General features: G+C 47.9%; 4 protein-coding genes across 4 annotated transcripts; 1 reads left to right on the forward strand and 3 right to left on the reverse strand.

Annotated features, from left to right (window-relative positions):
• Positions 1-3,338: 3,338 nt before the first annotated feature.
• FOXG_06835 (uncharacterized protein) lies at positions 3,339-4,285 on the reverse strand (the record flags this gene model as incomplete). Its single annotated transcript, XM_018385485.1, has 2 exons — positions 3,339-4,160; positions 4,217-4,285. The coding sequence occupies 2 exons, from the start codon at positions 4,283-4,285 to the stop codon at positions 3,339-3,341; spliced, it is 891 nt and encodes a 296-aa protein (XP_018242869.1).
• Positions 4,286-4,549: 264 nt separating this feature from the next.
• On the forward strand, positions 4,550-6,217 carry FOXG_06836 (serine/threonine protein kinase; the record flags this gene model as incomplete). Its single annotated transcript, XM_018385486.1, has 2 exons — positions 4,550-5,664; positions 5,731-6,217. The coding sequence occupies 2 exons, from the start codon at positions 4,550-4,552 to the stop codon at positions 6,215-6,217; spliced, it is 1,602 nt and encodes a 533-aa protein (XP_018242870.1).
• A 6,532-nt stretch (positions 6,218-12,749) lies between these two features.
• On the reverse strand, positions 12,750-12,950 carry FOXG_19417 (uncharacterized protein; the record flags this gene model as incomplete). The annotated part of the gene is made up of 1 exon (XM_018399631.1): positions 12,750-12,950. The coding sequence occupies one exon, from the start codon at positions 12,948-12,950 to the stop codon at positions 12,750-12,752; it is 201 nt and encodes a 66-aa protein (XP_018242871.1).
• A 1,328-nt stretch (positions 12,951-14,278) lies between these two features.
• Positions 14,279-15,115, reverse strand: FOXG_06839 (uncharacterized protein; the record flags this gene model as incomplete). Its single annotated transcript, XM_018385487.1, has 2 exons — positions 14,279-14,779; positions 14,831-15,115. The coding sequence occupies 2 exons, from the start codon at positions 15,113-15,115 to the stop codon at positions 14,279-14,281; spliced, it is 786 nt and encodes a 261-aa protein (XP_018242872.1).
• Between the last annotated feature and the right edge of the window lie 2,546 nt (positions 15,116-17,661).

Below are 17,661 nucleotides of genomic sequence, written 5' to 3' on the forward strand. Positions count from 1 at the left end.
TTCTCGGCCTCTGGGCTTTTCCCGATCAATCTACAGAAGGCGTTGGCGGCGTTGAAGCCAAGGGAGAAGAAACGCAAGCGCTTCAACGGGCCTATAACACCAAGGAAGGCCCAAGTAATCGCTGATACGATCTGGAGTACGCCCCAAGGAAGTGCCGATATTCAAAGACAACTGGAAGCCGTGCAAAGTCAAGGAAATACCTTTATTCGCGACTTCAATTGTATCATGAAGAAGGCGATGAAATGTATCGACCAGAAGAACAGTCAAATTCAACGCCTAGAGGAGGAAAAAGCAGTACTGAAGGCGTCAGTAGCAGCAAGAGAGCCCACTGGCCGAGTCGCCGTTCAATTTGACCCCAACAAGGCTTTCCCTGAGATTGAACAGATTATCTCGGCTCGTGATCAGGCTGAAAAGAACGTACTACATCAGATCGAGGGAAATAAGAGAAAACAACGTAAAAAGAATCTGCCAAAAACACAGACTGCAGATACAATATTCGTAAATTAGTTTCCAAACTCTCAGTTAAATTGAATAAATACTCGTTATTGTAGAATTAATTGAAGTCATCTACGGACTCGGTTGTGATGCTATCACGGGTGTGCGGGGACGGGGGGTGCGTGGGGTGGCGGTGAGTTAGTCTAGATACAACTGGCTCAGGCCGAACAAGCCTTCAATCCAGTATCCAGTTAGACAGGTCCGTTGGGCCTATGACTAAACTATAAAATAAACCAATTCGAGGCTGATTATGTGTAACTACCATAAGTTCATAATTTCCATCTCGCCCAACAGCTTCTCTCAATCGCCGGCACTGGAAAGCAAATACTTATTTTTTCTAAAGGTGGCTGAGAACTTCGAACTTGATGGCTACACTGTCGAAGACTTTTACGACTGGATAGCTGAGCCGCTTCTGCCTAAATTCAGGCAGTTACCCGAGGTCACGGCAAGCTTAACACTGCAAGACTTTCTTTTCCCTAAGACATCAAGATACAACATGCGAGGCGAAGGAGAAACTCTGGTTGCTATTCCATCCGATGGGAGCGATGATGTGGCTCCAATATTTGGCATTGATCTGCCAGAAGAGAGTTGCGCGCCTTGGCCTCAACATGACCCAAAGGACATTCAGTTGCCTAAGAAAAAGAACTCCCATGGGCCTCCATCATTTAAGCCGACCAAGGTTCTCTTGAAGGACGGTAATGCTGCCTATTTCAAGCCTATGAGGCCCGGAGACGAGAGGATCTTTTTGAACGAGCTCAACAAATATCGAAGCATACGCGATGCCCATCTTGACGAGTCCTTACGAATTTCACGCCTCATTGGCCTGGTGCGAGATGATTCCGGTCTGGCTTTTGGATTGCTCTTGACGTATATTGATTGCGGCAACAAGACCTTACTCTGTGCAACACAATCAGATACGCCGGGCGACCTCCGACAGAAATGGGCCGAGCAGGTCCACGACCTGGTCCATCATCTGCATACTGCCGGTATTGTCTGGGGTGATGTGAAGCCCGACAATGTCCTTATCGACCGCCAGACGGATGCATGGCTGATTGATTTTGGCGGAGGGTACACACATGGCTGGGTGCCCAAGGAGTTGGCGGGATCCGTTGAAGGGGATTTGCATGGTTTGCAGAAAATTGAAGAGTTCCTAAGAGACTAAGCAGGTGATATTGATTGGCAGAATCACTTGTTGCTTGTTGCTGTGATGTGTATAAGCCAGTGTATAACATGTTCATACATTACTATATCGTCGCCATTTCCTAATCGCTTTGACTAATGAGATATCTACTTCTGCTGCCCTTACTTTAAAGCCGCACTCATGAATCTTAAAATCTCTAGGTAATGCTCTACAACAGCATTCGTAATGGCTTCCTCTTCCTCTGCACTGGCAGGTTATAGATCGCCCGCCGTTGAAGATGTTACGGAAAGGGAAAATCACGAACGGAACGCCACGCTACGGACAGTGACGGAAGGACGTCACTGCAGCTCGCATCAACCAATGACCACTTGGAAGTGGTGAAGTTACTTGGGAACAAGAAGGCCGGCATCACGATGTCGGTCAAGGATGATTGAACGTTCCTGCATTGTGCGGTTAGAATAATGGTATTTGGACGAAATACCTACACAACTCTGTACAGTAGGGACAAGGCATTTGGATCTGGAAGATTCAACGAAGATAGGAGAGGTCTAAGGCAAGGCCAAACAGATCTGCAATGCTATGCTTTTTGCCTGGATGATCTGATGCACGTTTAGGACTCAGAGCAAAACCGCATTTGGCACATAGGATGGCTGCTTCCAGCAAATTGTAATAAAGGCGGGGCCTCTCGAGCTTCTGCAGCTTTGATGGGGGTAAAGTGGGGTGGCTACGTTGTTCATGAACAGAGGAGCGGGCCATTATGACTAAGCACATATAAATATAATAGACAGGATTGAATGGCGGAGATGGAGTAGATATAATAGGAAGATGATAAACACGTGAGTTTCAGTAGACAATGGTAATAAATGTTGTTGTTTAGGTCTGGAGTAGTCAAGTAATTAAACTTGACAAGGGTTAGCTGACGGAAACGCGACGCGTTTCGTGTTCTAGGTTTTCTGATTTTCATCAGTACGGTATGTGAAACGCAGTGCGTTTCCATCGGGGAAAGTATGGGGCGAAAATGCTAGACGGTGATTGGTCAAAAAAGGAAACACAGTGCGTTTCTGCTGATAATTCTTGATTACCGGTAGATTCCTGATGTCAATTTCTTTGCTTTCAGAACAACATGCAACAAGTGATATTATTCCAACAACATGGGTTTAGAATAGGGAGCAAAAGGACAGGTCCAGCTGGGATGCATTAAATATTATTATTTTGTATTTACTATAGGCCCATGCTAAGCCCTTTGCAACTAATTCAACGTCATCCTTGTGACGAACTTTCCTGACATTAAGGGCATTCTCAACAGCGGGCTTTATCTGCCTAGCAACAGTATCACGTCGCCAGTACTGGAAAGAACAGCCGAGAATGTCCGCGCCTTCATCAGGACGCGGTAATTGTCCCTACTGGCCCGTGTGATGTTTCGGGCATGGTCTCCAAATGGCCAACTGCTCGAGTAGCCAAGAGACGAAAAGACTCGGTGCTTCACGCAACGGCTCGAATGCGCAGGCTCGAGAGAAGCGATCAGGTGGTGGCGAAGCTTTATATGTAGCTGTGTCGCTTGTCCCGTTGATGTTGGTGGTCTTGCTGACGGGCCTGACGATAATAGCTTCAGGTTCAATAATGAGCCCAGCGGCAACAAGTTGGAGTGCGTCGCGGCATCATCCTCAAGTATTTAAATCAGATCTCTTACGCCCAACGATATTCATCCTGCTGAAAAATCCTCTCCTGCAGTTGGCGAGTCCTGGCTCAAGTAGCGTGAAGAGTTGTCAACCTCAGGTGTTGGTTGTTGTGCGATAGGAGACTCGGGAGATGACGGCACAGCTTGTCTTTGTGTATATTCTCTTTCGGTGGGTGAAGGGGTTTGTGGAGGACTGTATGAAGTTTGAGGCTTGAACGATGGGCGGATTTGACGCTTTGGTCGAGCGATGGTCGTGTCGCTGGGTTTGGCGACCTTGCGGCGAGGCTGGGCGTCATGTGTTGAGTCTTCGGCTTCCTCGTCCTCTGTTCGACGCTTTCTCTTCTGGTGCTTGGTTTGATGCTCGACCGCGTCTGTTTCAACATCCACATCGGTATTGCTGGGGGGCTCGATAGCATGGTCGTGAGATGACGGTAGAGACTTCGTATTGATCGATTTGGCAGCTCTGGCTTTGCGCCTTTCCTCCCTCGCTCGCCTTCTTGTCTGTCGCTTGGCCTCAACAGCGACAATGTCTATGCCAGCTTTTGCATACGTGCGAACAGTAACCTCGCGTATCATTCGCTGCAAGGGGCTACGGTGTTCCTCGTCGGTGTCGTTGTCGGAGCAGCTCATGCTAATGGGGACGGCAGCTGATTCCTCGTCCTCGGGGTCGACGAAACGCAGGCCCTGCAGACATTTGGGAACTGGGTCATTTTCGATAGCGTAGAGACGCCGATCAAGTCGCTCGAGGAACTCGGGGTCAGGTCCAGTGAAGCACATGGGGAGAATCGGCGTCGATGGAAACGTCACCAATTTGGCGCCGAAGGTCGGGACTGGGTCATCAAGAGGCTGCGCGATAAGATAAGCACAGTTCAAACCATCATTCAACGTGCTTAGATACTTACTCCGTACTGTTTCTCATAACTGTCAGCTAGGCATTGCCGCCAGCCGCGTTTTCTCTGTCCTGAGGACATGTGCAGCGATTGTCGATTAATGGTGTTGAGTCGAAAAACAGAAAGCCAGACGCCAAATTGACGCGTCGAGTAACGGAAGAATGATAGCCCGCTGATGACGCTTTGTCAGATGCTTCATACCATGGAACACGCCATTGGTCATATCTTTCTGTCCCGAGATACAGTACCTACCCTGCACTCCCCCAAAATCATTTACCCCACCATCACTGTTTATTTTATCTCAACCTCAAGCTCATGTAGAACCGAACTAGATATCTCGGAGTTATGGATGTCTCAGATATTCCAAGTAGCCAAGAGACGGTCGAGGACCCTACTTTACCAGGGTCCTCAGCTGAAGGGGCCACTATCATTCTGACACCAGAAAACGCTGAGGCACGACTGGCATTCCATGATGTTGCGGAATGGCTGCACACACAAACCGACGATCCTGATAACCAAGCTGCGCAACTACACACACGAAAGTGCATGTGGATCTCTTCAAAGCAACAAAATGATCCTGAAGCCGCGCTTCAAGGAGCATCGGAAAGCCTTTCATCATCATCACCAATTTCATCGCCACGGGATCCAAAATCATCGTCCCGCTCAAACAAAAAAGATGAGAGTCGAGACCGTTACGAAATCTGGAAAGGCCACTACTTCATATTTCTCGATAACCCCCCGCGAAATCCGTCAAGAGGATGGGTAGTTGGGGCTCTGAGAGATGCCCCCCATTTGAACGATATCGTCCTTTGTTTACATTCTGGTAACGACAAGATGTACAAGGTTCGACGCAATCAAGCTATCTTTCAAATCGATGAAACAAGTTTTGTATCTGTGCAGCCAATAACTAGCAAATCTGCGACCAAGGTCAACGGGGATAAGATCTCCGACAAGAGAGTTTTCAATCAGTCATCTGCTCAGCTTGCGTTTGGATCCCTCTGCTACCGAATCGAGTATGCTCGAGCGTCTTACGCTGACGACTATCCCAACAGAGTCCAGCGTTACTTGAAAGAGCATCTCAACATTCATACCACTCTATTGAACCTATCACTGACACCAACACCATCTGAAAACAGCCCCATTACCATCGGACAATGGACTATCAGCGCAGGTACTATAGGCAAAGGAGCATCTGGAATGGTCAGCATCGCCTCGAATGTCCAGGGTCAACGTGTTGCTTTGAAAAGAGTGCAAGTAGGAAGAGACAGGGAGCGCGTACGGAAAGTTCAAATAAAGCTAGAGACACTTGCTGCATTGAGCCTGAAGAAGAACGAAAACCGCTTGCTGCGACTTATCGAAGTTATCACGGATGATGTGAGATCAACTAATAGGATAGCCGATGTTTGGTTTGTTCAAGAACCAGCTGCTCAGGAAATACTTTCCACTGCCCTCACCAAGGGGTCTGTTCAAACAAGGTCATGAGAGGTGGAAGATCAACACTAATAGCACAACTTCACCGCCACGAGCCTTACCAGCCAGGATAACCTTATCATTACAACCGTTCTGGCAGATATACTCGGCGCTGCAAACTTCCTCCACAGAAATAACTGGATGCACGGAGATCTCAAACCCGCCAACATTGGTATCCGAACTTGGACCGCCGAGTGCAAATCTATAGTGCTGCTCGATCTCGACGATGCTGAGGAAAGCCCCTTTCCAGGTAGACATCACCCTGCTCGACCTGGAACCGGTGGAACCATTGGGTGGCTAGCTCCTGAGCGAGAGATGACGGGATACAACGAGTTGGCTGATACCTGGAGCATCGGTGTCATCGCCATTGAGATGATTTGGGGGCGCCATCCATGGCGACAGTGGAAGAATCCTTGGAGAACAGGCTCTGAGGCTAGTCAGTTGCAGAAAGAGTTTCAAGACATGTATGGAGAAGCCATTGAATCTTTAAACAAGCTTCATAATGAGGGTATGACCTGGCTTGGTGCGATTTACGTTGTGTAAGAGCGGTGCTGATTTTCTTGCTAGCTTTGAGAAACGCTGTTCTTGGCATGGTGCGGCATCCGTATGCTGTGACACCAGCACAATGCCAATCAAGACTTACAGCTAAAGAGGCTCTGAGTCTTCTGACGGATGCTGAGAATGGTGGAAACTCTAGTAAGCGACATAGAGCGTCTTGAGATAGATATCTGGAGGCTTGCGCGGGCTAAGTTGCACTAGACGATACCTTTCGTATAGAGCTTGGGTAATTCGTAGTGAGTAGGATTTTAGTTACTATAGACCCAAAGAAAATAAAACATAGAGAACTGTAAGACAGACCTCTTCCTAGAATGGGCCCCCCTTGGGGACTGAGTTCACAGGCACACACAGAGACACATTAACCCGACCTGTGGCATTGGCCAACTCGAACTTGGACATGTTCATGATTGTAAGATGACGTATGGAACCGACTAATAAAAGCGAAATCATGCAACATAACTACTACCCAGTTACAAGTAGATCGTTAGTTAGCAAAGCAATATTAGCCCTCATAGGTTCCGGTGACAAGCTCTCAGGAAGGAAACGGTCGAACACAACCAAATCCTCAAACTGATCGTCCTCGTGACACCGGACAATTTGCTCATCGGATGGAAAAAGAACTGTGGAACACTATCCTTTGGGAGATATTAACATCGGCAGCCCTTAGCATGTAGGACAGGAAAGACAGGTCGATTGGATAAACTCGTGGCCTAGAAGCAAATCAAGGCCGGAGTAACTGCTTGTCATGTCGCTTCATAACGAGGGTATTGGTAGAAAACGCAGGCGGTGAGGTGGTATGATTGATGGACGTAGAGATGAATCCGGGGATTAGGTAGGAGGAGGAGGGGGGCAAGAGAAGACTAGTCGCCTACAGGGGGGCACTGAGGGCTATTATGAAGCTAAGCCAAGGTGATAGCAGCACGGTCACCTGTTGCCCATCATTAAAGCATAAAACAAGACATTAGGCCAGGCTATTCTCGAAATCCGGCGTTCAACAGTGTTCATAAACCCATATCAAAATAACCAATTACACTGAAGCCTGGTGTTACTGTTATTGAACACGACACAATTAGATACTGCCTCAAGACACTCGTGCAAGAACAGATGGGAGATTGGCTTGGGTGTATGTTGAATAAAGATTCCCTCTGGTCTAAACTTTTCTGACTTGATGCTATTCTGCTACAGAGACCTCCTTGACATGTTCCAACCTCGTATATAGCGATGTGCCATTCACCATCTTCGAGCACAGCTTTCTTCGGAAGATCTTCCACCATTTCGACAGTGATTTAGTACTCCAGATGGCGTGGAGTGGTAGTTCTGTCACTAGAGAGATACATCGACTCTTTGAAGCGAAGCGGGATACCATCAAAGCAGAGCTCCGCAACGCTTTGACAGCGGTGCATATCAGCTTCGACCTCTGGACGTCACCGAATCACTTTGCAATCATGGCTGTATTTGCGCACTTTATAGATCAACTGGGTCATCAGCAATCCCGTCTGCTGGTTCTGCGTCGTCAATTTGGTGCTCATAGTGGCGAGAACCTCGCCGGTTCTCTGATCGACATCGTCCACGAATGGGAGATTGAGGGGCGCGTTGGCTGTGCCATCTCTGATAACATGACGGCAAATGATACTTGCCTGTACTATATGTACCAGCGGCTCGATCCATCGATGAGACCTGTTGATATCAAAGCCCGCCGGATGCGATGCTATGGGCACACGCTCAATCTCGTCGCGCGTGCCTTTCTCTTTGGCAAAGACGCCGAGTCATTCGAGCTGGAGTCTGACATCAACGGCATGCGCGGTCTTGTTGAGCAGGACCTGGATCATTGGCGCACGAAGGGACCAATTGGGAAGCTCCGCAACATTGTCAAGTTTATCCGTTCATCGCCGCAGCGGAGCGAACAGTTCAAGCGAGTTGCCCGAGAGCAGGATCACGAGGAATACCGGCTCTGCGAGGAATCCACGGCCGAGCTCGAGGTTGTCATGAACAACGAAACGCGGTGGAACTCCACTTACATGATGCATGAGAGGGCTTTGCGAAAGCAGACAGATATCAGAGCATTTATCTTTGCAACTCAAGAAGAGGAAGACGGGGCAAGACGGATCCCGGCGGAGGACATATTGTCCAGCGAAGACTGGCGGGTTCTTGGCGAAGTCAACGAGATTCTCAAACCCATATACCTTCAGACGATGCGGACGCAAGGCTGGGGTAAAGGTGACAGCCATGGACACCTGTGGGAGGTGCTGATAGGAATGGAATATCTGTTGGAGCATTTTGAGGACTGGAAGGTCTTCTATAGTGAGGTTACGGAGGAAACAATGGGAGAAACTCAAGTGGATGCTGCGGAGCGGATTGCAACGGCGTCAGCAAATTTCCGAGTGTCCAACGGTCGGCCAAGCCGCGTTCGCCGTCCCCCTGCCCGCTTTGAGGAGGATGAGGTTTACGTGCTACCACAGCGGAGTCAACCTCCGAGATTCGTAGAATCTGCCTTACCGTTGCATTCTCGGGCTGATTATTCTACGGCGGAGAAACGATCGGCGTCCGAGACGTCGCAAAAGAGCACATTACCAGCGGACCATCGAGCCTACATCCGGGCATCAATCAACAACGGGTGGAAGAAGCTGAACGAGTATTATGACAAGCTCGGAGAATCTCCCTTGTTTGCGGCAGCAATCATTCTTCACCCGAGGTTCGGGATCAGCTGGTTAGAGGCGACTTGGGTGTCTGAGGAGCAACTCGCTTGGGTTCGTGATGCCAAGGCTGGAATCAAGGATTACTTCACCCGTTGGTACGACGCGAATCAGGGACTATGTGAGGAAACAATGAAGTACGACGCAGCGCCAAGGACGATGGGCCAAGAGGATGATCAGTACACTCAATGGATTAACAGCAAGACGAAGAAAGCGTTTGCGACGGGTGGCAGTGTCGGCGAGCTCGAAAGGTACCTCCGTCTCGAGCCACAGGATACGCAGGATGCTACCCAATGGTGGAGAGACCACAGGGCTTCGTTTCCTTCACTGAGCAGCTTTGCCCTGGATGTCTTTGCTATTCCAGCGATGGCGAGCGATTGTGAGAGACAATTCAGCCTAGCGAAGCTGACGTTGACTTCTCAGAGGCTCTCGATAGGCGCAGATACATTGGAACATGTTCAATGCCTCAAGAACTGGGTCAGGCAGGGCGGAGTAAGGTTAGGTAGTTGGGTGGGTAGCTGAGTGTTGGTGTACACGAGGGGATGACTTCGGGTAGGGGTCTCCACTCACGGAATTGAAAAGGGTATCAATCAAATCAAACAAATCAACTTTGAGCTCAAGGGCTGTCAATCAAATCAACTTTGGCCCCGAAGTTGATTTGATTGACATATGATGAGCGCTGGAGACCGCTATAAAAGGCAGCCTTGCTGGTAGCCCGTCGTCATCGCCGCCACCACCCGCATTTCCTCGTCTCGGATCCCGTTCTAAGGCCATCGCTAAGCAGTATGATGCCGCTTTAACTTTGGCCTCGACTGCCGATTCGTCCGTTGATGACCTTTACAAGATCATTTGGGGCCAACGACGTTTTGTTATTGCAAGCCTCTTAGATAAGAGGAAAAGTAGGGGCAGGCGAAGCTGGACCGGAAACCATAGCTGGTTCCTTGCAGAGTTGAGGAAAGACAATACATCCAGTGGAGATATCTGGTGTTGCCGGCTGTGCGATGATAAGGGTGCGCCTCGATTTTTCAATGCCCAGTCGACATCATCGGCATCAGCTCATCTTTTCAAGTTCGTGGTACTTGCCATTTCCAGGTTATCACTAACGACTTTTAGAGCTCACAGGATCACCGAGACCTTTGAAGCGGGTTCATCTGGTGACCCTTCAGTTCTCGACCTCCAGAGAAATGGATCCAAGAAACGGCCAGCTTCTTCTTCCCTCCTTCTTCCTCGAGCGAAGATGGCACGGATTAGAGAGCTCTCTGTTGGTTATATCCTTAATTCTAATCTCCCCTTTACTATCTTTGAGAGTACCTATCTGCAGGAGCTGTTCCGTCAGCTGGACTCTGATCATTATATTCAGGTGCCCTGGGGTCGAACTGCAACTAAGAAAGATCTAGAGGACATACTTGTTTCAAAGAAAGCGGCTGTCAAGGAGGAACTCGATAATGCTGTTACCCAGATACATCTTAGCTTCGACCTCTGGACCTCTCCGAACAGGTTAGCTTTTATTTCCATCTTTGGTCACTTTATCGATCGGAGACACTCATAATCAAAGCCGGCTGCTGGCTTTCAAGAGGCAGATCGGATCTCATGCCGGTGAGAACATCGCTTACACCATAAGAAACGTCGTCCGTGATTGGGGTATCGATTGTAAGCTAGGGGTTTCGATCTGCGATAATGCGGCCAGTAATGATGTTTGCTTGCGAAACCTCTACACAACTCTCGATGCCTCGATAACTCGAGCGGACACGGAGGCACGAAGGATGCGATGTTTCGGTCATATTCTAAACCCCGTTGCCCAAGCCTTCCTCTACGGCGATGATGCAGCTTCTTTCGAACTTCAGTCTGAGGCCTATGACATGTTAGAGCGGGTTGAAGAAGATCTCGAACACTGGCGAGCCAAGGGACCAGTTGGGAAGCTTCACAATATCGTCAAGTTCATCCGAGCCTCTCCGCAACGCACCGAAGCTTCAAAGCACATGCAAGGGAGCAGGAGGAGGTAGACACATATAAGCTTGCAGAAGAATCAACCGCCGAGGCTGAAGTCATACAGAACAACGCTACGAGATGGAACTCGACTTACATGATGATTGAGCGTGCCTTAGTCAAGCAGTCTGAGCTCAACAGCTTCATTCAGGAGTTAGGGCTAGAAGCAGACGCCTCGAAAAGGGTTCCTACGGCTGACATTCTGACATCTGATGACTGGAAGGTCCTCAGGGAAGTTAGTCATGTTTTGGAGCCGGTCTACAATATGACGATGAGAACACAGGGATGGGGTACAAGCGGGGGTCACGGTCGGCTCTGGGAAGTCATGACGGGAATGGAGTTTGTCCTAGAACATCTTGGAGACTGAAAGGTTCTCTACGAGGATGAAACTGCTGATCCGGCTGCGGAAGAATGGTATACAACCCAGGGGGAGGAAGCTGGACCGGCCATGGGTGTGACATCAACACTTTCGCGGCCACCGACCGTCGGACAAATCCGGGAGCGACCCTCACGGCAGTCACGGTTACCATCACGACTTCAAGGATACGAAATTACACCATTGCGCCGCCGTCGCGAAACGACTCTTCCAGCTCGCCCACCCGCCAGCTCAGTTTCATGAAGATGCGCTTCCTGTACATTCCCGAGAAGACTACCTGCAAGACGATGCTCGTTCGGTGAGCAATATTGCCAGTATGGAGGGTCAGGAGCGCTCTAGCATTAAGGCAAATATAAACAATGCTTGGATTAAGTTAAACGAGTACTATACTCTCCTCGGACGGTCGCCTCTGTTTGCAGCCTCTGTTCTGAATCCGGACCTTGGGCTCCGGTGGCTGGAGACCAATTGGACTTCCCCAGAACAGCTACAATGGCTTCGAGATGCAAAGGACGGCATCAAAGTCTATTTTGAGCGTTGGTATTCGAAGAATGACGATAATGTCTCTGAGAGTGTCTTTATCACGCCTTCGTTGACGCCCCGACCTGAGCAACGTAGGTTTGAGCAGTGGATAAAAAGCCGGCAACCTAAGCTCTCGGCAACAGGCAGTGAACTCGAACGGTATTACAGGCTCGAACCAGAAAGGTGGATGATCTCATTCGTTGGTGGATCGACCATAGCAATGCTTTCCCACGTTTGAGTAGGTTTGCACTGGATGTTCTTGCTATTCCGGCCATGTCAACCGACTGCGAGAGGGCATTCAGTCTTGCGAAGCTTACAGTCAGCTCACAGCGACATTCTCTACTTAGATCGAGCATTGAATCAATCCAGCTACTGAAGAACTGGGTCAGGGGAGGATGTATTACTCTCGGAGGTCTATGCTCGAGTAACAAGGCCGATTAGAATCCGACGGTAGGGTCATGAGGCCGAGGGAAGCTTCACGTGAGCTACGACATATCAGATATCAATCAATCAATCAAATCAAATCAGATTCGAATGGTGATTTATCAGTTCAGATCAGATTTGGGTCCTAATCTGATTTGATTGATCTGACGGCAGCCCTGCTGTTTCGGAGGTGCCTTTGCATGTCAGTCATATCGAATCCCAGCTTCTTGAGTCTCTGGTTATCTCGGCCTACATAGACACGCAGCGCAGGGCCACCAAAAGTCATACGCGATAATTTCAGCCGTCAGTAATAGATCAGTGGTTCCTTTTGACTCCGCGGGGTCCAGCTGAGGACCCAGCCATGGCGGCCACTATCTCGTCGATCCCCCGCCTGCAATCCCCCACTCTAACTCAGGATTGGGACGTGGACGGAATATCGACTCTCTCTCGTCGTGATTTGACTTTGCCTGGCAACAATAACAGACATATTCCAAAGATTTGTGAGAAGTATGCAAGAACTCTACAAGATATCATAGACCTCACCAATCATATCTTGCGATTCAAGAAATCGCCACTGAATCACAATCACGACCAGAATCTGGATGACGGATGTCAAAATATCCGTTCTAGCTTCAGCAAAGGCCTTCTCAGTAACACGGTTCGCATAGACGAGAGAAAAAGCGTAGAGTCTCCTCCTCTCCGCCAGGTAGCTAACCCTCATGTTGGCGTTTTCAGATATGATGACAACACGCCAAGAGAGCTGAGAACATATACTAGAAAATATAAGGTGCTCGGGACGTATGCCGACAACGTCTACAGAAAGTGGAATGAACAGATCCGACCAGCTCTGCGTTCACGCCGTCATCATCGGTCTTCAGGCACACTCCCGCTGTACAAATCGGTTCGCTTCGACTCAGCCCTGGAGAATATTCTCTATTTTCATGAGTTGGACCGTCCCTTCGACGTGAGGAAAGATACATCACCTATCACAGATTGTGACAAAACCGATTTGTTCCCACCTCCATATAAGAGCCTCAAAAAAAGTACATCGTTTTATGAATGGGAGTTATTTACCCCTAACTTCCCTCATGATACTACCGCTCGTGAAACCATGCCCGTCAGGCTTGAGAGGGTATCTCTTTGCAATGATCAAATGGCTATACTAGGCTCTGTTATAGTGGCCAACTTGGCTTTCGAAAAGTCAGTCGTCTGCCGTTTTACATTCGATTTCTGGAAAACTATTTGGGAAACTACAGCTAAATACGATCATGAGACTAATAATATTGGCGAAATACCCGGATATGATCGATTTGTTTTCTCTATAATGCTGGCTAATACCGTTGACTTTGCGGCACAGCCTTTATTCCTTTGTATACGCTATGATGTTAACGGACAAGAATATTGGGATAATAATTCCGGTACCAACTTTCAAGTTGATGTTATAAAGAGATATCTCTGTCGGGGTAATAAAAGGCAGCTATCACCAGCTTTTGCGTGTGCAGTCAACCAGGGTTCCAAAGACAGGGTGGAAAAAAAGAAAAGGCTAAAATATTAACACGCTTTTATTCGCACGAGCGATTTAACTTTAGGTAGCCGCTTGCACCAAGTTTCAAAGCATTTTAGGTCCCACTAAGGGACAGAGAGCGATAGTGTCTAAATAATCAGAATTTTGCGCCATAGCTGTTATTATGTTATGGAGACAATTTGTGTAGCTTATAAAGGGAACTCACGAAATCTCAGCCTATTTACATTTCTCCCGGCATTGATAAATCGGCATTGATCCGACAACACACCACTGATTCGGGTTAGATCGCATCTAATTATGTAGACCAGGATCGTTAGCACTTTGATGGCCTGAGCCAGTCTCATTAAAGCCATCGATATCAGCTAGGATAATAGCAGAGTTTGCGACCGTGTTCACAAGTGTAAACTATTCGCGAATATATAGCCACATCTTCATATTTATCATTCTGATGATTATACTCATTATCATAACGTGTCTCAAACTCTGAGTGCCATCCATATACCCAAGATTCGAGTTGCAGCCATCTAGGTCTGCGGTCGTTTTCCTTCCTCAGCCGCATTCTCTCGGTCATTGACTACACGTTCGACAGCAGTTTCAATATCTTCAGCGCCATCAAGCATATCCAGCCAGGCTGTCTGCACCGTCTCATGCTCAAGCAGCAACACAATAACTTCAGCTACAGATGCCCGGCTAACACTACCCCTCGACGTTGTAGTTTTTCCAAGCTCGATCAACCCTGCGGGTTCGTCCGACAGTATGCCCAGGCGAAGACTTATCCCCGAGAAGTTAGCTCGGGTGGACGCCTCCTGAAGAAGTATCTCATCTGCTGCTAATTTAGCTTGACAGTAGCTCAAGAGACCGCCTCTCTGCATCTCTTGCGCGTATATCCAAGCTTCCTCATCCCACCAACTAGGTCGCTCTCGACGACAGTTAATATACGAAATAACAAGTAATTTTTTAACATTCGGCGTCTGGACTGCAGCTTTAATAAAGTTAATAGCAGCATCGCGGTCGATGGCAAACGTCTAGCGAGGTTTATTAGGCGTTATGTTCGATTGAGTTGATATATTTCTTACTTGGTCAGGCCTTGCCTCCCCACCTGCTCCAGCGCACCAAACAACGGTATCTGGTTTGACTTCATGGAGGATCGATCTTGCTTGGGAAGTATCGTGGACATGTTCCAAATTACGGACCAGCACGTTTAAATCTCCCTGGTTAGCAGTGGCTAGGCTGTTGATCTCGGAGACTTGATCCTGTCTCCGAATGAGACTAGTGACGGTCCACGACTTCTTAAGTAGTTGCTGCGTAAGGATCTGAGCAATCCTTCCATGGCCGCCGACGATCAGAACGTGTCGACTCATTGTAGAAGCTGCCAATTTCTCTAGCGGCGTGCTTTGTTAAGGCAAATCTAATAGTCCAGGTCGCTTAAAGTAGGCCACGCAGATAACTTCTATGTCAAATCTCCGCGCCGGGAAGGGAGGCACTAAAGCAGCTGACAACTAATAACGTTAATTATGCTAACGTGACGATGCGGTACCGAATAATGATGAAATGGCAGGTTTACTACGTCATTATGCAGTCATAATCCATAGCATCAAGCAAGGATGTAGCAGCATATTATGCTTCGTCGGGCATATTACTCTCCATTTGAGGGGCTGGAATTCTCAGATACTCATTTAACAAACCTAGACTGACAAAGAAGCTGTCTCACAAAGCTCATTGGTTATGATCCGGAAGCATTATGCTGTCAGCCATCATCACAGGTGCCACCTGTTACGCTACCCTATGTCAAATCAATGTACATAGCCCAGATATCAACTGCTTTGAACAGGCTTCGGGCACAAGTATTGTCGTCGGAGAAGTTGAAAGAATTTCGTAGCAGCAGCAGGCCCAAAGAATGGGAATACTATCATACTGGGGGCTTTATATAATCGGATATATGACGGTAAAACTGGAATTATACCCTAGCTAAAGTGTAGAACCAAGCCATATTAACGTGTTTTATAAGCGAGTGACCCATATAAGCGAGTGACCCAAAAATCTCAACCTTCTCAATTAAATCGGCAATAAAAATACCACAAATTATCAGATCAATTAAAACTAATCGCTATATTCTTCTAAATTAACTTCAATTTCCTCCTGACAGGTCCTTGTATTATGCCCGGCCCTGCCGCATTTGCTACAATGTGAAACCCTCGGTCCCTTTGACCTTCCGCGACCACCACTTCTCGACGATTCGGCTGCTACCTGCCTATCAACATCCATCTGATCAATTGCTTGTGATGCCTCTTCTATAGTCAAGGGCCCTCCTTTCTGTAGTCTAGTCCTTTTCCCCCTCCGGCGTCGCTTTACTATCCGATTCTCTTATTCAACTTGTTGAAGCCTATCCTCTAGTAGGACTATCTTATGGATAAGGACGCTTGTTGCCTTCTCAAAATGCTTAACAGCCTCAATAATTGACTCTGGGGAGCTGCTCTTATGATTTCTAACCCTTCCCTGTAGATATTTAGAATGCGATTGGGCCTCTAGTAGTGTCTTTGGGGTCCTTGCAGTCCAAGGGGTTGAAGGTATCGTGACATCTGCGGGAGGTGTCGGGGTCCGTAATTGCACATCAAGCTTTGAGATAACATTTTCTGGGTCAAAGGGAGCAAGCCCAGCTCCTCTAAAACCTCCTTTGATATTACTTTCTGTGATAGTAGCTCGGTGGGCGGCATGAAAGGCAGGAAAGAACTCGATCTTGGTGATGTGGTTTATAGAGCATCCCATTAGACGCTCTATTTCTCGCCCATAGGCCTTTTTCAGCGGCCCAAAGCACCCTAAATCAAGAGGCTGGAGTAGATGAGAGGCATGAGCAGGCATACAGAGGGTAATAATCTTATTCTCCTCACAATATCTCTCGAATTCGATAGAGTGGTGGCTTTCATGACCATCGAGGATTAAGAGACGATAAGAACCAACTGATCGGTCCTTTGTTGATCGATCAAAGTGCTGTAGCCAGTCAAGACCTAGCTGGTTATTGGTCCATCCATTTTCGCTCAATGCAATGACCCAATCGCCGGGGAGGTTGCATTCTCGGTACCAATTGGCAAGATGATATTGGCCTGAACCAATGATGAATGGTGCGATCGATTGACCTTCTGCATTGACCGCTTGAATCACAGTAATCCATTCACGATTTCCAGGCTGTATCTTCTTTGGTATCCCTCGCCTTTCTGAGCTTGTGACGACCATTCCGGGCTCAATCATACCCATCATAAAGCCGGTCTCATCAAAGTTCCAGATATCAGCTAATTGGATACCGTATTTCGCGATCGTATTCTCTACGAGGCGAAACCAGCCCTGAATAATAGTCGGATCTTCGCATTTAGCTCTCTTATAGTCATATCTCCGAAATCGACATGCCTTTAGCTCTGGTTGTCGTTGGATAAAGTTATGAACCCAGAGCTTGCCGACTGGTAATGCCTCGCGATCGGCAAGTAGAGAATTGGCCATTTTTTCCACAAAATCGCGCCGAAGGGGGAAACCTCGGGAATCTAGGTCAAGGATAAATTGAACTATCGTCTGTTCCTCTAGATCAGATAGGTTCCGTGATTTTGTGGTTATATCACGCTTTGAATGAATGCCATTCCGGCGGCGACCTAAGGTGCGGTGATTGACCTGATATACAGTCGCCGCCTTTCGGATACTTAATTTCGGGTCATTTTGAAGGGCCTGAAGGGCAAGATGTATCCTAGCTTCATATGAAGGCTGTGGCATATCGGGTTGTTGAAAGATATTGAATTGAATGATGATAATGTAAGTTGAGGGATTTTTGGGTCACTCACTTATATGGGTCACTTGCTTATTGTTGTTTATATTGCGCAGTAGTGCTAGGTGAAAATATATATTTTTGTATAACTTGATTGTT

Source organism: Fusarium oxysporum, chromosome 3 (assembly GCF_000149955.1).
Source record: "Fusarium oxysporum f. sp. lycopersici 4287 chromosome 3, whole genome shotgun sequence".
Classification (NCBI taxonomy): Eukaryota; Fungi; Ascomycota; class Sordariomycetes; order Hypocreales; family Nectriaceae; genus Fusarium; species Fusarium oxysporum.